General features: G+C 41.2%; 2 protein-coding genes and 1 long non-coding RNA gene across 6 annotated transcripts in view; 2 read left to right on the plus strand and 1 right to left on the minus strand.

Moving 5' to 3' along the window:
- Window positions 1-10,079, plus strand: part of dot1l (DOT1-like histone H3K79 methyltransferase) — a 31,618-nt gene extending 21,539 nt beyond the window's left edge. The window contains exons 24-29 of one of the 3 annotated variants that reach the window (XM_054790044.1): window positions 85-695; window positions 788-993; window positions 1,359-1,432; window positions 1,520-2,182; window positions 2,765-3,470; window positions 4,385-10,079. In XM_054790044.1, the coding sequence (XP_054646019.1) occupies window positions 85-695; window positions 788-993; window positions 1,359-1,432; window positions 1,520-2,182; window positions 2,765-3,360 (2,150 nt within the window). In that variant the 3' untranslated portion in view covers window positions 3,361-3,470; window positions 4,385-10,079. The remainder of the gene's footprint in view (window positions 1-84; window positions 696-787; window positions 994-1,358; window positions 1,433-1,519; window positions 2,183-2,764; window positions 3,471-4,384) is intronic. The other 2 variants (XM_054790043.1, XM_054790046.1) reach the window with 2 other exon arrangements.
- A 2,220-nt stretch (window positions 10,080-12,299) lies between these two features.
- On the plus strand, window positions 12,300-18,824 carry amh (anti-Mullerian hormone). 2 transcript variants are annotated; one of them, XM_054790070.1, is made up of 7 exons: window positions 12,300-12,594; window positions 14,192-14,485; window positions 15,708-15,796; window positions 15,873-15,978; window positions 16,052-16,151; window positions 16,213-16,610; window positions 17,754-18,824. In XM_054790070.1, exons 1-7 carry the CDS (start codon window positions 12,507-12,509, stop codon window positions 18,146-18,148), a joined length of 1,470 nt encoding a protein of 489 aa, XP_054646045.1. In that variant the 5' UTR covers window positions 12,300-12,506; the 3' UTR covers window positions 18,149-18,824. The 2 variants fall into 2 exon arrangements, with proteins under 2 accessions (XP_054646045.1, XP_054646044.1); XM_054790069.1 differs by having other exon boundaries at window positions 12,312-12,594; window positions 15,624-15,796.
- Window positions 16,544-20,978, minus strand: LOC129188925 (uncharacterized). Its single transcript, XR_008572714.1, has 5 exons — window positions 20,873-20,978; window positions 20,610-20,675; window positions 20,408-20,542; window positions 20,218-20,294; window positions 16,544-18,969 (listed from the first exon to the last, which is right to left on the minus strand). It is a non-coding gene; the product is annotated as an uncharacterized LOC129188925 (long non-coding RNA).
- Between the last annotated feature and the right edge of the window lie 465 nt (window positions 20,979-21,443).

A 21,443-nucleotide genomic window follows, 5' to 3' on the forward strand; every position in this document is an offset into this window, starting at 1 on the left:
GTACACCACTTAGTTATTTGTAATGCGTTTCACGTTGAAATTTGTACCTTTTTGTTATTATTATAAATATTATATATTATGTAGGATATTCATCTAGCTCATGCCTCATGAATGGAGGTCCACACCCAGAGGAACATAATGGTGCTTCTTCATCGCCTCCACACGCAAACACGCCTCTGATAGGACCACAGAGCAGAGGAGGTCCGATCCAGAGCCCCCCACTCAACACCGGAGGGGTTCTTCATTATGCAGACGGACCTCCGAGGATACTTCCAGAAGATGGCCAGGAACACCAAGAAGCAGACTCTGAAACAGAACTGCAGGACAATGACTTGCGGAGGAGAATATTCTTCTCTTCCTCCTCCTCCACCTCTTCTTCCTCGTCATCAGGCAGCGGAGGCAGCGTGGTCGGAGGTTCACGCCTCCACCATCACACCGGCAGCTCAGGCAGGCAGGGATACCACGGCAACCACAACCACCAGTCCCCCGGCACGCAGCACATTTACACACCGACGCACTTGTCGTCGTCACACTCCGCTCACGGCCTTGCTTCTCAAGAGGGACGCAAGCGGGGGAGGCGGAAGCGCGGCTCCACGGGGGCCGTCACAGCCAGCGGCTCCCCTAAGAGGAGGTCGTTCCCTGGGATTAGTGCTAACAATCACTCCTCTGGATCACCACTCAACATCAATTCCATGGTGAGGCACCAAAGGACAGCAGTTGTGTTGCAGTTCAATGAAAGACATTTGACACCTAACTCATATCATCAACTTTTGTGATTTTTGTTCAGGTGAACAACATAAACCAGCCTCTGGAGATCTCTGCCATCTCCTCGCCAGAGCAATCAAGCCGCAGCCCTGCCGGGCCTGACATGGACCAACCTCCAGTCCTTAAGAGAGAACGCCCCCTGGAGATGAACGGTACAGGTCGTTACTCCTCCGCCCCCAGCTCAGATGATGAGGACTCAGGATACCCTGCAGACAGCTCCAGCTCACGGTAATGAAACCAGTAGAAGTCAAGTCACTACTTCTCTTTTTACTAAGAGTTATTGCGTGAATAACCAGGTGATATTTGACAATTTCATCTTGGGGTTCTCAACTGGTCTGGGACCCAAATTCTGGTGCAAAGTAAGCAAAAATAGCATAACGTCAACATATTTTAGGTCATACATACAAATAATTATATGTGCACACTGAATAAAAAAAAAGGCCACAACATCTATACTAACAACTAACCGAGGTAACAACCACAACTGCAGTGGTAACAATTTTATGCATAAAGTGTATGAAATAAACAGCAAAACATTGGAGAGAGGTGCATCCTTCATGCAATGCTGAAGTTTTCTGTGGTTTGCCTTCTAGAATCGAAAGAAAAATTGCTACAATATCCTTGGAAAGCAGAGATGGACACAATAGAATGGGGGACAGTGAAAGAGGTAATAAAAATGCTAAATAATTAATTATAATTAAATAAGTTTTCCTCCACCATGTTCTGCTTACTAATGGCTATTTCTGTCCCTTAGGCAGGAAGTGTGGAAGCAGCAGTGGTAACAGCACAGGCAGTGAGACCTCCTCCTCCTTGTCCTCTACAAGCAAATGGAAGTCAACCTTTTCACCTATTTCTGACCCCAAGCAGCCCAATTCCGACCTTAGACAAGGAGGATCTCCATTTGGAATGGGTGGATCAAACCGGGACTCGGACTCTGATTACAAACAACACCATCAGCAGCCCAGGAAGGGCAGTGATGGAGAGTTATCCAACTACCCCAACCCTTTCCTGAGTCAAGAGACTGCTACCCGCAGTGGTGCTAGCGGAGGAACCCAGGGGGGTAGCATTTCTGAGCAGCGCCAGGTTCTACAGAAGCAGAAGGCCCCTCGCGATTGGGAGCTCAAGGCGAGCAGCAGCCACTCCAGTCAGAACCTTTTCATATCTGCTGCTGTCAGCAGTGGAGGGGGCATTCTTAGTGGGAAAGTTGGGACCAGCCCTGTCTCGGTTTCCTCAACAGGAACCTCTGTGGGTCAGTATTTGGGCTCTCAGTTCCCACTGGGAGGGACCTCGGTCCTACAGTCGCTGTTCGGTGCCCAGACAGGAAGCTCCACTGCAGGCGGCAATGCACGACTGGTCAACGGACACTCTGGCGTGGGGAGTTTCTCTAGCGCTGGACTGGCAGGGGGAGCAGCTGGAGGTGAGTACATGTCATTTCTTGGCCCAATCTCAGGGTTTGCTTAACAGTCAGAGTGAGGAAATAGTGTTAGCCGGGTTTCTTATGAAAGACGGGGGCTTGCTAACAGTGAGGTAAGTGGAGGTCCAAACTGCTGCGACTGGCTGTCTGTGCTGCCTTGCTTCCACTGGCTGTGCAGTTGCAAACACCCTTAGAAAAAGCTGCTTCTGAACAGAATCCAGAAAACTATCAGTCAACATCTGTAAATGTGATATTATGTTGGCTATTTTCTGTGGGTGTTTGTTTTTGTGGTAGTTTATCAGAGTCATTTCACTTGCAAGCCACACTCAATGAATGTGTTTACATTAAAGCAGATCAGTTTCTTTTGTAAAGGCACAGTGGTTTGACTCTGTTTGCTTTCTGTGTGCTTGCTTGGCGCTATGCACAACCTTGCTCAGGCCTCGCTTTTCTCTTTGTCCCCCCCTTCTCCTCTTCTACCTCTTTGCTACTTTTATCTGCTTCCTCCCCCTCTTGCCCTGGTCTCCACTGCCCCCATCCCCACCCCACCCACCCGGCCCCCCCACATCTCTACTGTATGACTTGCAGGTATCTTTCATCACGCGGTTCCTTCGGTGTCCTCCCATCAGTTTGGGGCGTCACTGCCCACCTCAGGAGGCCTCACCTCTCTGCTCAGTCTCTCCTCCTCCCAACACAACATCCCCCAACCCACCTCTACGCGCCTGCCGTCCGCATCCACACCTCTCCCCCCATCCTCCATGTCGCAGGCCCAGCATAGCCGCACACAGTCGGTGCTGCACAGCCCCTCTCCTCCCACACTCTCGCTGCCCCCACCTCCACCCCTGCACAGCGCCCCCTCGCACACAGACGTCCCACCATCCTCTCGATCTGACTCCCTCCACTCCTCTCGTCTCTCCCACTCCTCTCTCCATCACCAGAGGGCGCATTCGTCCCTCACTCTCACCATCTCCTCTTCCATCCCATCCTCCTCTGCAGCTCTCTCTGCTCCTGCCTCCTCCCCTCACTCCCCTTCATCTCGTCTATTCGCAGTGCACTACTCCCCCCGCCTGCCACTGCCACCTGCCAGTAACTCGGGTGGTGGCGGCAGCAGCATGCGAAGGACTCAGGGCATGCATGGCACCTACACCACCTCCTCTTCACTCCCCGGCTCCCGACCAAGATAGGTTTTGGTGGGGAGGGGGAGGGGGGTGTAGCAGGAAATCAGAGGAGAGAGAGAGAGAGAGAGAGAGAGAGAGAGAGACATGTAGGGAGTTCGTTGTTCAAAGCGAACAAGGTAAGACCCTTCTTGATTTTTAGAATAAAAGTATAAAGATTTGTTAGGGTGTGAGGATGTTTTGCCCCTTTTCCACTGCACAGTCCTAGCTCGACTTAGCTGTACTTGTTTGGTTGCAGGAAACTGCTCTGACATCTAGTGTGACTCCAGCAAACATTAAGAAGACAACTTGCAAAAACAACAACAATTGAGGATAACGAGAGTCTCTTTCACAGAGATCCTGCTAAATTGGCGCATCAGAGCTGAAAAGAAGAAATCAGATAATTAGATGCTTGATGACATCAGCGGCGGCACCAACGTTTGCTGTGATGTATAAAATGCTTGTCTGTCAGCAACAATTGCTGTCAGCACAACTGAGTGGGAGTGAATTGGAGAATACCTTTAGATACTAGTACTATCTCCGGAGGTGGAAAATTGACAGACTGACTTACACTTAGTCCCCCTTGACTGACTTAGTCCCTCTATTCTTTGGAGCTGCCATGTATATAGAAAAAAGGTGGACAAATTACAGCTTTTGAAAGCATTATAAAACACACATTTTATTTGAGAAGAGACTGGGTCCTCCAAGAAATGGATCACTACAGCAAAGTGGCGAATGTGGACTAATGTATAACACTGTAGCACCCAGAGCTAAGGCACGTGTTGAGCTAATGTTGGCATGTTTATTTTTGTCAATGTCATGTATCCTCAAATGTTACTATGATGACTCCGCTCGACCAATGAGCACCAAGCAGTGGTTTGTCGCCTGTATTGTATCGACTCGGTTGACAAGATACCAAATCTCCTACCGGGTTTAGACTGTTAGAAATGATCAATAGCCAAGTAAAGGTGTGTAGTGAAAAGGGGGTGTTTTACTATTCGGGTGTATGTTGTTTCAAAATCACAAACCATGTCTTTTTTTGTGAATGTTTCAGGTAATTGCTGAAGACTACCTCAACATGAAAGAAACTATGCAAATGTCCAGGTGTGGACCAAGGCACTCTGCTCCTCACTCACTGGTGCTTTAATGACGTCTGCACTACCGGACCGCCTCCAAGACCGGCTTCTGTACTAGGACATACACGCACACTGCTTTGATCACCATGAGCGGAATTCAAATGAACCGGTCATGTTTTGGATTAAAAAGTGTTTATATTTTTTAATACATCATTTTCATCATAACATTCATTGATAATCAACGATGTTTAACATTTAGCAGCTCGGTGCAAGCTTCTTTTTTTAAAATTCTGATCATGTGAAAATGATGAATGCAACAAGCACACAACTTTCTGTCGTGGAGGTGCAACTTCCTGTTTGACCCGTTCATTGAGTTCTGCTCCTCTGACAGATCATGCAGCTGTTCCTTTTTGAGGTGTGTGTGTTTTCTTGTTATTATTCCAAGCATCTGAACGATGAACAAGATGAGGAAATGATTTAGGTCTGCGTTCACACTGGATAACAACATATAGTTTCCTTTTGTAGCATAAAAGAACTGGCTGCTTGTGTACACCAGTTACATATTTTTACTTAACAATTAGGTCCCACCCATCTTTTCATTCAAAAACAATTGGTGCAAAAAACAGTTGCTATCCAACTGTTCTGAGCTCACAGAGCTATAATTTGCTAGCTGGATCAAACCAGTTACCGTCCTATCATTAACATGAGATGTAACATATCAGAAAGCGTTACTGTTGTTAGGTAATCAGACATATTTACCGTGTAAAAGAGCGTTTACTTCCAATAAATCAGTGTTTATTTCACCCTAAAAAGAAGTTTGAGTTAAATACATGAACGGTAAAATACTCTCACATGGTGCTCTGTGTTCATTCTCTCTGCCAGGTGATATGATGCTGTCAAGTTAAGTGAAGCTGAATCCAGGTAGTTAACAATAATAATAATAATAATGACAGGCGCTTCTTTTTTGTATTTATTAGTCCTGTTGTCAATTTTTCTAAGTGCGACGGTAACCTTCTCAAAGCAGGACGTTTTTAACCTCTTCTTAAGCTAAAGGTTTATTTATTTGTGCTGCTGGGTGCTAAGAGCATGTTTTAGGACTCTAAAATGCAGATAAACTCTGCACACTGACACACACATACACATCCTCACACTGGGAAATCATTGATTTTTTTATTTTGTATTTTTTTTAAACCATTAATCACGAACTACTGGACTACTTCACACCTCCTCTTGTTTTGCTTTTGTCCTTTTTGTGTTTGTACTGTGAATGTGATTCTCTTGACTGTACAGTTGTGTTAGATTTATATATTTATGTCCCCCATTTGCCTTTTCATTGTCCTTTGCAATCCTGAAATGTGTTGACGTTGTAGAATGCAATAGTGTGTCACTCACTGTTGGAAAACAATGGTGCTAAATTGAACTGTGCCTGGTTTTTATTTATTCTTACAGTAAAAAAAAATACAAAAGAAGTGAGACAACGTTGTGCTGTACACAGGGACATTTTGTAAAGCAACCCTTTTTTTGGCCTTTAAGTTCTCCTGTTTTAACACTTGGATAAAAACTTGTGAGTGAAAACACACTGTTTTGTACAAAGGCTTTCTCTCCAGCGCCAACACAAAAGCTATATTTAATATGTTAATATTATATATACTGTCTGAATATATATGGGGGGAAAAAACCTTTAGGTGCTGCATTGTGACTCCCACACTCTGTCTTTTATGCCACCACATGACCTTAACAACAAGCATGGCGTCATCCTGTGATGCACACACATGAGGTGCTGTGGCGGAGAACACCACTTGGATGTTTTCCTGTCATTTTTCTTTTACAAGGATTCTGCAGGAAAAAATGGTGCTTCTGTTTTCAATGGTGCAAACAAAGCTTTGAGTTTTACAGATGAGGCACCCTCCTTGTGTTTTTTTTTTTCTCATATATTGTTTGTATTGCAAGAGCCGCACTAAATGTCAAACTTGTGTGTGTGAGCCTGTGCGTGTGTAACTGTTATTTGAACACAACTGTGTTTTGAAGACACGGTTGTAGTCTGTTTAAACCAGGACTGACTTTTTTTTTTGTTTTGTTTTTTTAATCATTGATGTTGTTTCCATCACTTCTTTTCATTTTTCCGTTGAATTTGTCTTACTAATTCCTGTTCTCTTTGTAGAAATTCGGTGCTCTCCATCACTTAAAACAAGGAAAAATGGCAGCTAAGTCTTCTGCTGTTGTGCCGTAGTGTTTTCTTCCTGTCAGTAACCTTCAATGCGGGCAGCTTTCTGGATGGCAGCTGTGGTGTATGCGCAAGTGAGAACCGCATTTTTATCACAACTTCCCGACACTTTTGTAGCTTACCTCTTTTTATATAATTCTATGTGATTTCAATTTTAAAAAGTGCATCGCGGTAGCTTAAGACCTGTGCACCCTCGGAAGTCGAATACAATCCAATTCAGTTGTGAAGTAATTTCCCACGAGAAGCAAAGCACTCTATTGTAAAATGACATGTGAGAGCAGCAATATTTATAAAGTAACATCACATTTCAGAAAGAATTTCATTACAATATATCTTCTCAAAGGACAATCCTATAGAAAGTAAACTTGGCTATACTTACAGAATAGAGTGGTCAGTGAACAGCTTGCATAACAGTATACATTTACTATGCACTGAATGAGTCACCTTGCGTGAGTGCTGCCGGCACTGGGGAGCTGAGGTTCTTTGAGGGAAAAATGAATTCCAACATAATGATCAAATACAAAAGATTCTCAGTCCACCGGCAAAAGGCGAAAAAAAACACCAGTAATTGAGATGCCCATAACAATGTCTATTTTGACACTAACACAAACCAACAGGAGGTCATGAAACCAAACACCTCCCTCCCTCGCGGTGAAAAAGTAACAGAACATGTATAACACACAATGTGGTGTGAATAAGTGTTTGCCCCCCTTCCTGATTTCTTTTTTTTTTTTTTTGCGTGTTTGTCACACTTAAATGTTTCAGATCATCAAACGAATTTAAATATTAGTCAATGACAACACAACTGATCACAAAATGCTTCCGTTTTTGCCCAGGGTCTTTGTTATGGTGGAGTCATGAACACTGACCTTAACTGAGGCAAGTTTTTTTTTTTTTCTCCCTTAATAATAAAAAGTTTTGTTTAAAAATTGCATTTTGTGCTCAGTTGTGTTGTCGTTGACTAATATTTAAATTTTTGATGATCTGAAACATTTAAGTGTGACAAGCGTGCAAAAAAAGAAATCAGGAAGGGGGCCAACACTTTTTCACACCACTGTAACTGCATCACACACTATGCGGGTATTGAAATAAATGCTTACACACATTATACATGCAAGACAATGGGTAATGCTGGGTAACTTCCTGTTGGTGTGCCCTTGGTCTCCCTAGCATGTCTTGTGGGTGGAAATGAGCGTAAAATAGTATTGTTTTGCATGTACATTAGAGTGTAAGCATCAATTTCGTTGCCCACATTGTCATTTTGGTACAGTTTCATTGTGTGTTCTTGTTTTAGTTTGCAACGTGAGTGAGGTAGAAATTTGGGTTTATAAAATATGAATATGCGGGGATCCACTGTACACCCCCAAGATCTGTCTCACACACACACACACTGCTTCATGTCATTATTGTCTAAATCAGGTGTGTCCAAAGTGCAGCCGTGGGGCCATTTGCAGCCCGCTGCTTGTTGAAATTTAGGCTTGCATGAGTGCTGCTAGTTCTGGCGAGCTGCGGTTCATTTAGTGAAAAATTAGATGACAATATTGCACAAAATGTGTGCACTTTGGATACAGTTTTCAGCTCACAGTGAAAACTGAGCTGTGTTGCCAGCTATCTAGACAGTAATTGCTGTGTGTCAGTGGAAAGTAAATGTATACTGCTTTCAAAGATGCACAGTACTCATTAACACTGACTGAAGTTTGGGGGAACCTTGCGGTCAGAGGTCATAACTCAGGAACTTGCTTGAAGTTTTCTGTAGGGGTGGGAACAGTGCCATTTGGGCACTTGCGTTCTCACTGACACATCCATCCAGCCCTTGAGTTCTAGAAAGCTCCATGAGGTCATTCTCTCACACAGTGCTGAGCAGACGTGTGGTGGTCCTCCTTGTAGGGTCAGCTTTGATGATAATGAGGTGCAATAACAGCAAAGCCTCTGCTTGTGATGGAAATGTGTGTTACGTGTGTGTGTGGTGTTGGTGCTTTTTATCCTAAAATGACATAGTGACAAATGGAATTCATGTTGCTTTTCCCCACTGTCCTCCTCTGCATTTTATGAATATCAATAAAATGTTTCATATGATACTTGAATGTGTCGTGTGGATATGCAGTGCAGTGCAAGGCTGTCTCTTCATTGTGGAGGAAGAAGAGGTTTAAGATAGGTTTGCACATTTCAAGAACCCTATTGGTTGTATTACTTTCAGTGCCAGAGGTTAGGTATGTTTCCTGTCATTTCTGCTCATGTTAAATGTTCAGTTTGTCGAACATTCACCGATATTTGCTCCTGCATCATTCCTATTGATGAGAGAACATAAGTCAACCAATATAGCTGAGGCTAAAGGTCAGATCAGTACACTCCTTTTCTGGTTACACTCTTTTTTTTTTTGTGTACTGTATTTACATTGTGTTGCAGTTTATGCCTATTTAACCCTACTGATTTGAAGGGTATGTCGTTTGGGTGGCAAAAAGGCAGCTGAGGTCCTCATTTTTTTCATAGGTTACACTCTGTTAATGTCAGATTTTTGTGCTGATGCACCAATTTTGTGTTGTGTTCTTTTAAAGCAAGAACCCTACAGATTTTCCAGGATACGTGACCCCAAGGTGAGAGAGGTAGCTGAGGTCAAAAGTTAGAACAGTACTTGCTCCTCATCACCGCTCTCATTTTGATTTTACGGAATATGTGACAGATAGCTGTGGTAAAATAATTCCAGTCACGCCTCAGTTTTTGTACGCTCCAGTTTTCATATAATTCGGTTTTAAATAAATGGCCAAGATTTTGCCACAGTTTTCGTACAGTATTGCATGTAACAAACGAGTCCATCTGCCCTGCACTGTATCGTTCAGTGAAACTGAGTGCCCAGACAAATCACCCTTCACGTGACTCCGAAACAACCTGCCATGGGGCCAAAAGAAATTTGTGGTTGCCAACAATTTGATAAAGAAGATGAGAAATACTGTTAAATTAAATTGCGCCCGGATGTACAGGAAATCCGAATCGACAATAAGTTCTATCCATCCATTATTTCTAATTATTTAGCATTGTTTTCTGCATGTAAAACTTGGTTTTCTCTATCAAATGTATTTTTGTTCATATTTTTGGGTACCTGGAAGGGAGTCATTGGATTTGCATTATTTCTTTTGGCGAACCATTTGAAACGAACGAGTGGTGAACTGTGGTGCACTGTACATGCGCCTTGTCGCTTGTCTGCACCAAGTGTATAGATTTTTACAGGAAATGTGACCCAAGATGGCGGAGATGGCCAAGGGCAAAGGTCAGATCTCTACATCTTACTTACCAACTCATTCAACTATCATATTTCTTGAAATTGTGACCTGGGGTGTTTTACTTTACTTAGCTGCAGAGATTAGAAGGCATTGATTAGCACAAAGGGATTTGTTTTTTGTGGAAGCCTTTGTACAAATGCAGTAGTACAGTACAGTGCAGTGGTCCAAAACCTTGAATCTTTAATACATTTGTATTTGTGCAATTATGTCTGCTTTTATTTTAGCTTTTTTTTTTGTGGTGTTGAATGAAGATAAGTGATATTTGCCAGAAGATACTCATTTTTTTAAAACAAAAATGACAGTGTTCCTCACTGCATTGAACATTTAATTTAAAATGTATCTTGACATAAATGATTGCAATTGGAATAATATAATACAACCATTTTGTGCATGATGTCACTTGATATTTCAGAACATCATGCAAGACGTCAGCACAGTGATTAACACTTAAACCAGAGGTGTCCAAACTTTTTCCATCGTGGGTGATATACTGAGGCCTCAGAAATTCAATCTAGATGGAAAATTAAGTTAGCCAAGTAATTTTATCAAGTTTCTTCAGCTTAATTTTTTTTAAACTAATAAATGTTGAAAATGTATTTAAATGAATTTTAAAGTTCATGCAACTCATTCAACAACTCATAATAAAGTTCTCGACATATTAGTTTGATTTAAATCAGTATATTCGAATTTAAATTTTGTAAGGATGTCTTGAAGTTACTGTAATAGATACGCTGCTTTAGTTTTTAGTGTTGGAAGTCTTGAAGGTTTCCACATTCTGGTTGACAGTTTGTACAAACAAAACTTTCAGCAAAGATTTATCACTGGTGTACAAGGCTGTGGGTAATTATGTAGATAACGGTATTCTTTTTTTTTTTTTTAAGAATCCTTGTGATTTATGATGTCCAAGAAGGAGCTTTGGCTGGATCTCCTGGAATTATAAGACCACCAAGCAGCTCAGGAGACCTTGACTGTCTGCATAACAACACTGCAGCTGTGATATCATGAACACCTCCTAGGAATGAATCACTAATTTTTCCCTCTTTTAGGCACAAAGATTTGTACCACTTTCCTACCTTGCAATAAGGTCAGTTCTGGTTCTTCTGTCATTATCACACATCACATAAAAATGCACTAAGAGAAAAACACACTTGACGTGTTAACCCTTAAGAGGTCCTTATAATTCACTCACGCATTTGACCCTAATGACAGAAAATGTCAGCTTCCCAAAAATCACTGTAAAAATGTTTTAATGTTTTTTTACACATACAATTTTTTCCTAGATTTTCAAATTTTAAAAAAAATCACACTCCTGGTATTAATGCCAAAAAATATCTGTGTATAAATAAATGTTTATACATTTTTTGCTTTAAATGAGTGACTTTTCAGGCTACTTTAATTTTGAATGCACATGCCAACATGCGCACAACTTGCTGTTCTCTAACAAAAAATTGTGCATATCCCTAACTTTTTTTTTTAGTAGTATATATGTATGTGTGTGTTTACACGTGTTTACACACACATACATATATACTGTATGTATATACAGTATACAGTATGTACTGTATGTATATATACACACATTGTCAGGGATGTTTTAGCATTGACTGTTCAGCTTCAAGTGCCCCCATCTTACCCCCATCTCCTTATACAGGCTGAAGGAGGAGTCCTCCTTGGAGGTGCTGCATCCCCAGCGGACGATAGTGTAAAGCGACACTGGCGACAGCAGATGTACAGTCTGCTCTGAATCTTCCTGTACAGGTGGTCTGTGCTGTTTGACCAGTCCAACTTATTGTCCAGCCACAGTCCGAGGTACTTGTAGGTGTTAACTACCTTTGCCTCGCTTCACTTCATCAGAACTGGTTGCAGACTTGTCTGATCTTTCCAAAGCCTATAACCAGCTCCTTTGTTTTTAGAGTGTTGAGCTGCAGGTGGTAAGTATGGCTCCAGACCACAAAATCCTTCGCAAGACTTCTCATCTCGGTCACCACTGATACATCCTATGATGACTGTGTCATTTGGAAAGTTTTGAATGTGACACCTGAGATGTATAGGGTGAAAGGGAGGGTGGGCAGCACAGTGCCTTGAGGAGAGCATTTAGCCCTACATGTCTGTGAGGTAATTGGGGAATGGAGATCCAGGACGGCAGGCAGGGGTCGACTCATATTTGTGTCCAGTTTGCCCTGGAGGAGCTGTATTATGTTGAAGGTCCCTGGTCCAAATGTGGGTGGGCCCACTGCAGGGGGTAGAGAATGGCGTCCTCTCCACTAATGTTTGCCCAATAGATAAACTGCATGGCGTGATGAGCAGCAGCCAGCGGCTCAACACAATAAAATGTCCTTGTGAAAGTAGCAGGCCACGGAAAGATTATCTTTTTGGCCAACTTGTAGCGATGCTTGGTGTGTGTCCAAACTTGGCATACCCTTGCGTTACCTTGCTCTGTGCAGCAGAGTCTTTGGAATCCACAATCCAACACCATAAAGGACACAGGATCTTCCTATTTTGACTGTGTGTGTGTGTGCGCGCGCGCGCGCGTGCGTACGCTTTCTTGATAACAGTTTGACCACACAGCAGACACATCCAGACGCGAGAAGGGAGAGCATGGCGCTGCACGTCTTCGACTGCGGGCTGCTGATGCTCTGCTGGACCATCTTCTGTGTGGGCATGCCGAGCGACCCCATGTTAACAGGTGACATTATGTACACTTGCTTGTTAATAATAAATAAGAATACACTTTATTTGTATAGTGCTCAAGGTACTCAAAGACGCTTTACAGTGGAAGATTAAAAACAATATAAAACTAAAAACAAACTAGAGCAGGAGACACATTAAAATGCAATGAACGGGACTAAATACAAAGCATCAAGTTTTGAGTTGTTTTTTTTTAAGCTGAGAAGGTCAGAGTAGGCACGGAGTGGTTGGGGCAGTGAATTCCAGAGAGTGGGGGCCGCGATGGAGAAAGATCTATTTGCCCAGGTTCGGAGCTTGGTCCGACAGGGGAAAGTCAGGAGGTTGGAGTCAGAGGAGCGGAGAGAAATCGAGGGATTGTGTCGATGGAGCAGGTTTGTGAGGTATGGAGGGTCCAGATTGTGGAGAGCTTTGAAAGTGATCAGAAGGACTTTGAAATGGATGCGTTGAGGGACGGGGAGCCAGTGGAGGTTTTGAAGGACAGGGGTGATGTGTTCACGGGAGCGGGTGGAGGTGAGATGGCGGGCAGCGGAGTTTTGAATGTACTGCAGTCTGTTGAGGCAGTGCATTATACTGAGAGCTAATATTTTGGTTACCTTATTCCCTATTATTATTTATTTTGACTTTCATTTTCAAGTGTCCCCTAATGCCACGCGCACCGAACTTGCCTGGGCAAGTACTTTCTTTTTTTTTAGGAAATGAACATGTCCTGGTTGGCATTGTTTTTCATTTTACCATTTTCTTGGTACAGTAAGGCTTGAAAAGAGCTATTATTTTCTTGCAGGCTGATGTTTCCAATACAGAAGAGACATTATTTAATTTTTAAATTACTTTTGCCCCATTGAAACTTATCAAAGCGATACTATTTTAGGCATAATAAAACCTGTTGTGTAACCTCTGAGAAGCTTGAAATCTCAAAAATCTTTGTGTTTTTGGGTATAGATAGTATTTTGTAATATAACAATTTTCTGTCCATACAGAGGAGGCACACTTTTTATTGTATAAAATGGTATTGAAATATTAGGCATTTTTGACTGAACTTTGAATATCTAATTGCCAGGCAGAGTGTCCTGGTTTTTCCTGGTTTTTGGTAATCAGCATTTTTGGTAATTAATAAATAAATGAATGAATGAATGAATGAATGTGTGTATGTATGTATTATATATATAATATTTGTTCACACATTTTAATATATTTTTCTGTATTTTAACAATGATTATCTTTTCTTATATCCTCCTGAATTTTCAACATTGTCAGATTCTTTTATTTTTTAATCCTGCATTTCATCATTGACATTTTTTTGATCGTACATTTTTACATTGGCAGATTATTTTCCTAAAATTTTAACATTGGCCGATATTTTTTCCTGTATTTTAACATTGTCAAATTAGTTTTTTAAATATATTTTCTATCATGCACATATCTTAATGACAAACTGCAGTGATTTGACATGAATATGGAACATCATCAGAATATCCAAATGTCCTCAATGGACAGTGAGTTTATGTCCCATATATATATTCCCATATAAATTCTGGTTTTATTTGTGGCTCCTACTGCACTAATAGCATATGTGGTCATTGCTTTTCTTTCTGCAGGTCAGTCGGAAAAAGACAGGCAGGGGCCCACAGAAGAAGCAGGATATACTGCAGAGTTGACCCCACGTCACTCCACAGTTTCTCATCTGGTCCCTCAAACTGCAGCGTGCTTTCTAGAAGATGTATTCGCTGCCATGCAAGAGGCTTCGGGGAACGACAGCGAACTGTCACATGGAGGTATGACCTTATTCGGAATCTGTACAGCGGCTGTGAATCTCTCAGTGCTGTTGGAGCTGGCGATGAAAGCCAAGCGCAAGCATAGAGATGGACTGGAGATGCTGCACCCTACTGAAGGTAATGGGGAGAACTTACAAACTCCACACAGAGATGTCCAATGGAGATTCGAACATACAGTAGTAAATAATATTGTACTAATTTTAAATGAGAAGAATTCAGATATACTCAATGAAAATACACTTAAGGACACATGACTTATACTGCAAAATCTTTGAGGTTGTACGCCAATATATTTTTTTACGTACAGTACCTAAGTCAAACGTCTAGAGACACTTGCTCATGCTTTTGAATGAGGCGGTGTATCTAAACATTTCACTGCCGCTATAATTGTATCCACTTCGAGCTGCCTTACTCTCTGTGTAACTGTATTTGTCGATAAAATTGTACACACAAAATGCAATTAATACTATTTCCATACCTAAAAGGTCTGCTTAGGTTTGGTATTATCAACTGAAAAGTGGGCCAAACCTGTCTGAAAAAGTACAATATACAACTATACTTCTAACTATACTTCTTCTACCTTAAGGTGACCTTTGAGTATACTGTTTGCATAACAGATATTTTGATTAATTAATGACATGAATGCTATAAAACACCCTTTAATGCCTCATGCATGTCTTATTTGTCAACAACTCACCACGGAGTGTTACTGCTCTGAATATAATGTACTGTAAACACCTTTATTCAATTTATCGCCGAGTCTCCTAGAGTTACTTCTTTATTATTTTATTAATGCCACAAGGGGACAGTAGCTTCATTTGAAGTATCGCAAGTGGTAAGCAGCCTTTTCTACCTCTGCATGCGCTTTAAAATGTTGAGCTGTCAGTGTGAAACTCCTGCACGTTACACTTGCTGTATAATTGTTTAGAATGAACTCATCAGTTTTATTAATGTTGACTGTGCAATTTGTTCCTTACTGCTATTACAACATTGGTTCTGTTGCTACTGTGTTGTGCAATATTTTTTGTTAATAAATGACCTTATGGTTAAATGTTTTTTTTTCACACTTTATCATGAACTCCAAATCTTTCAGGTAAAAAAAAAAAAAAATCTGTTATATCTAATGAGGTTTAGAGGTAACAGCCTTTCTTCAGTTATCGCCTGCTTCCTATGACCATCCCATCCTCTTTGCGGTAAAATAGGCATCCTGGCTATGATTACAGCGTTTGTTTTGGTGTCTTGTTTTGTTAATCAGTGTTTTTGATCGAAGAGGATAACAGGAAAGCCCTCACCCTCATTTTTGGCCTCCCACAATCTCCTTTGCTCCAACGTACTCCAGTGCTCCTTTTGGCCTTTGAGAGTCCCGTCAGTGGAGGTGACCTGCATGAGATCACCTTCATCAGTCAGTCCTTGCAGCCCAACACACAGGTACTTTTCACAAAAACTCATCTTAAATGTGTGAGTCCACAATGCACTCATTATATGTATTTGTTTTTATATGCAGACTGTGTGCATCTCAGAAGGAACCCAGTACATTCTGCTGACAGGACGAGCGTCAGTGGGACAACAAAGATGGATACTCTCTGTTGACAGTAAATTGCCAGATATGAGTATGTGTTTTAAAAAAAATTATTTTTATTGTCTTATTCCGTGCACACTCTCATCCACTTCTGCACATCACAGAAAAAAACATCAAAGAACTTCTAGGTGGCGGGAACACAAGCAAAAGAAGCGGAGTGACTCCTGTACTTCTATTCCATAGGGAAGAACAAAGTGACACCAGGTTGTCTTGTTTTGTCCTAAATAACATTTTCTGTGAAGATCTAAATCCGATTTCTCGACAGTTCATCTCAGCCCCTCCACCTCCTGTGTGAGCTGAGGAGGTTCCTGAATGGCGTCCTGCCACCGCAGAACCGTCCGCTCTCGTCTCCGCTGAAGCTGGACTCCTTACAGGCTCTGCCCCCTGTGACTCTGGGCTTGTCGTCCAGCGAGTCCCTGCTGGCAGAGCTGATGAACTCCTCTGCTCCCACCATCTTCTCCTTCACTGGCTCAATGTTTAACACCCACCGAGGAGAGCTGGCCATGCCCCCTGGGCTGCTGGAAGAGCTCAGGAAGAGTTTGGAGCACAACCTGATGCAGATCATGCAGGTTCTAAGAGAGAAGGAGGGAAGTCAGAGGAGCATCAAGAGGCTGGAGAGGCTCTTGGAACTCTGTGCCTTTCCCAAGGTGGACCTGCCCTCAGGTACAGAAAATACTCCTTTTTCACATTTTAAATGAATCATAATCAGATTGTGGGAACATACAAACATGTAACATTGGGAAATGGGGAAAAAGGCTGTTGAAAGTACAGACCACTAGAAACATAGGTCATTGGGAGCCCTAGATGGTAAGACCATAGGGCATTAGCAAAGCAGGCTCATTAAAACATGGGACATAATGTTTCCAGCGTCATGGGATCATAAGCCATTAGGCATACAGTATGAGATACTAGATCATAGGGTCTTGTGAAAAATGACTGTACTGTATATGGTGAATGGGAACTTAGAAGGCAGTGGGAACATAGGACATTTGTAACACTGGAGCATAGGAACACAGGACACTAGCAAAACCTTATCATTGATACACTGTGTTCCCATGTTCATGGGACCCACTAATAGAACTTTGGGAACAAATTGACTCTATGATTATGACAACAGAGAACTCTTGAGCACAGGTCATTTGAAACAGGACACACATGGGGTCATGGGAACAGTAGATACTGAGGCCATTGGTTTGAACCACAAAAGGGACATGGACAACACAGGATAATAGAAGCATGATAGGAAACTAGCAAAATATCATCATTGAAACGACTGTATCATAATGAGGGGACAATAGGATCATGAGAATATGAAACATAAATAACCAGATCGTAAGAACTAAACAACATATGTTAATATGGAATTGTGGGCAGATAGAACACTGCAAGTACAGGTCACATGAAATACAAAACACTAAGAACTAGGGGTGCCACAAGACACTCAGTTCATGGGACGAGATGATACACGAGATTGGGTCTACGAGGACGACACAAGATTTTAACATTACTCTTAAGAAGAGCACAATGAAAAATTATCCAGTTCATTTTCATTTATTGTGTTATTTATTATCGTCCCAGGCTTAGTGCCTTTGAGACAGTGTTTTTTTTCCTGAACGACAAATCTTGTCACGTTTTAATCTCGCGAGATCTTGTGACACCCCTACCAGGAACACAAGATTGTTTGAAGATGTGATACTGGAAACAAAGGCTCATGGGAACAGTGTGAGGTAGTTTAAGTGTAAGATACTGTACCACTCTCCTTGTATTTAGCAGTGTGGCTGTTGCTGTGTCTTCCACCTCACACAGGAGAAAGCCAGTACTGCGCGTTTCTTCTGTTGAAAGCCCTGAAGACGGTGGGCCGGGAGATGTTGCCACAACTGAGGGCCACCAGAGCTGAACCCAGCGGCCCGAGGAAGGTGTGTGGCCTGAGGAGCCTCACAGTGTCCCTCGAAAGGTACCTTGTCGGCCCGGACACTGCCGACATCAAAAACTGTCAAGGTCAGTGCACGGTACCACTGGTCAACACCAAAAGCCACGCCGTGTTGGTCAACTTCCACATTGAGAACGGAAACGTGCAAGAGCGGGCGCCGTGCTGTGTGCCGGTGGCCTATGATTCCCTGGAGGTGGTGGACTTGAACCAGCATGGGACGTTTCTCTCTGTCTTCGGCGATGTGGTGGCGAAGGAGTGTGGCTGTCGCTAAAAGCTGAGATGGCTGATATACGCTCATCAGACACAACATTAGATACACTATCTAATCCGAACCAATATGAGGTGTTCCGCCTATAGTGGGTTCTTTTCTTTCCATGTATTTATTCACAATATTCACAAAGTAGTAATAATACACTGGTGCAGATAGCAACATATTTTTAAAAATTCCTTCATATAATCTTCACTGTAATCACTCTTTTCACTACTTGTGTGTTAACATAGTCAGTGTTTCCCATGCATTCATTTATTTGTGGTGGGTCGCCACAAATAAATTTGGACAGTCACAATTTCGTACGTAACTCTGCTTCGTAATACACCTTATATGCACCTGGTTGGACAGAAAATAAGATGTAGCAGGAGGGATCAGTGTTTCTAAATACTACTTACTAACTACTACCGGTACTTAAGTATTCATTTACAAAAATGACAAAAACAAGCAGTAGAAGAAAGTTAATTTGTATTTAATAACATACTTGTTTTGCTTTTCATGGCCAATGATGCAAATTAGACAATTACATCAATTAGTGCCCCACCCCAACTCACCACCACGAATAGACTGCAGTCCTGTGGGAAACACTGACGGTGTTGTTGTGATGCTATCAGCCATTAATGTACATTAATACTCTCGAGAATACTAAACAATTATCATTAAATGCAAACTATGCTAACTTGTTGACTAACATTTATAAACTGCTATTGTTTTGTAGTTTTAGGTTTCAGGATGGTTTTACTGCCAATGGGTTTTTTCCGTTTTCTTATCGCTCCGAGTTCTTCAGATCCCCACCACCACATGAACGTGTCCCACAGGGAAATCTGGAGCGGGACAAGAAGGAAAAGTTGCTTATTTACAGCTGGAGAAACTGGGCTGAAAATACTTAATACTACTACTACTAATAATAATAATAATAATACGTAATAATTAAAGATTATACATGGCACACATAGCACAAAAACCCAAACATGATAAATTGCTAAGCATATCTAAAATTAAATATGTCGAAAAAAAAATTTTAAAAAGTACAATTGGAGTGGATTGACATGACAAACAATGAAGTATTTCCTATTTTTAGCAACAGGCTCTAAATTCACATTTCAGCAGCATTGAATGTTATTATAGTAAAAATTAAATAATAAATACATGAATAATGATTTATATTATAATATTAAAAATAATCAAGATAAAATAATATCTAAATAAAAATAGTTATTACAAAATGTAAATATTATAAGGTGATGTTATTACATATGATTAGGGGTGTCACAAGATCTTGTGCGACAAGATCTCACAAGATTAAAACGTGACAAGATTTCACAAACTGTCTTGTGGGCATGAATACATAATAATAATAATAATAATAACAATAATAATAATAATAATAATAAATAAATAAATTACACAATAAATGCAAATTAACTTGATTTTGTGATTTTGCCGTCCTCAATATACAGTATTGCCATGTGCATGCGTGTCTGTTTTTCTCGTCTCCCAACTCCAAGCTGGCAGGAAGTGGATACACTCTGTGCATTGGTTTCAGCACCTTGGCACGTTTGTTCCTGAGAACAACGGCATGAACAGAGTGAGCCCTTTTGTCAGTCGTACAGTCTCTTTGTCTTGGTGGGTGTAGGCTGGGCCGGTAGCATACACATATAGTGCAGCAGAGTGATTGTAAAATATTGTCATATTTTTTCGTTGTACTTTTCCTAAAAGTAATTTTTAAATCTCGTCTCGTTCTCATGTCATGTATATGAAATGATTGTTTATCCATCCATCCATTTTCTATGTCGCTTATCCTAATTAGGGTCGCGGGGATATGCTGGAGCCTATCCCAGCTGACTTTGAGCGAGAGGCAGGGTAATGATCGTTCATCATATTACAAAATATTAATGGTAAAAACAGGAATAATTTTTCCAGTTATTGCTATAATTATTTGTATTATTCTTATTATCATAAATATTTGTCCCATGAAGCATAGTTTATTTGGTTAAAAAAAACAAACTACTCAAAACAGCTATAAGGCTGCAAGCATTTAATAGTAATCATAATAATAATAATAATAATACCTGCATTATTGAACCATCTTGCAAACTTCCGTAGAAAGACTTCAGACCTGTCTCCTCCACAAACATGTCCACAGCATCTATAGGGCACAAAAGATGGAATACGATAAATAAACAGGCCTAGGTCGTCATTCTGTACATACTATATTTGATATGTACTGCAAAGCCACTTAAGGCATACAAAAGTACTCACTGTGCAATTGGTAGACCCCAGCGCTCACAAGCAGGACGGCCAGTGTCAACGCCAGGCAACGGTTCATGGTGAACCCCTTCCATGGATTTGGGACCTCATTCAGTTTTTGAATGGACAGAATCCTGTCATAGGGCACTGAACAAGATGCATTAGTATTAAATTAGGTCAAAGAGGAGCAAGTGATCTAATGGTGGAGGCTTACTTGTGCTTGCTTGAGATGTTTCAAGTGATGGGTACCATTGACAGTTACCGTTAGATACCACTTAAACTGCAAGTAAGAACACGTTATTTAAGTTGCAAGATGATACAAAGTTGCATTTTGCTTGAGCGCAGTCCTAGTTTGACAGCACATGTCTTAAAATAGGACCCTCCAGCTAGTTGCACAACCTAGGCATGCATCAAAGATGCTGTTTTTTAGTTGTAAAACGCAACTGCATGCACGAAATAGGGGGTTAAAGAACGTACCTTGTTGAAAGCCTGCAGCTGTGTCTCCACAGTTAAGACAGTTGTGTTGCTGCTGATGACCGCTGTTCTGCAGAGTTGAACACTGCTTGTTGCACCTTGATTGACAAGCCCAAGTGAGAATGGTTGGGAGGGACAAAAAGAAAAAACATGAGCAGTGAGTGTTTTTGACCTGTAGGTGGTGCCATTGCTAGCATGTGGGTACATTGGTATTATCAAATAAAATAGCAGATACTGGAAATGATGGTAACGATATGATACCAAGTAAGTACAGGGCCAGTGTTACTGATACCGATACTTTTCACTTGAATTTTTTCAAGATACTTGGATGAATTCGTGATTTTGCTTTTAATTTGTTGATCATGATTAAAACACAGATTAACAGAATAAAACACAGAGCAAAGATTGTCTGCAAAAAAATATATACAGTATATCAACAAACTTATTTGTGAACAATTTAACAATACCTTAAAATAACAATGTAACAGTATCAACAAAATAATATTTTCTTTTAATTATGCTTTTATTACGTATAGTACAGTAATTGGAGCAAAAATAAATAGTGCAAAATATG

This window comes from Dunckerocampus dactyliophorus, chromosome 10 (assembly GCF_027744805.1).
Source record: "Dunckerocampus dactyliophorus isolate RoL2022-P2 chromosome 10, RoL_Ddac_1.1, whole genome shotgun sequence".
NCBI classification, from domain to species: domain Eukaryota; kingdom Metazoa; phylum Chordata; class Actinopteri; order Syngnathiformes; family Syngnathidae; genus Dunckerocampus; species Dunckerocampus dactyliophorus.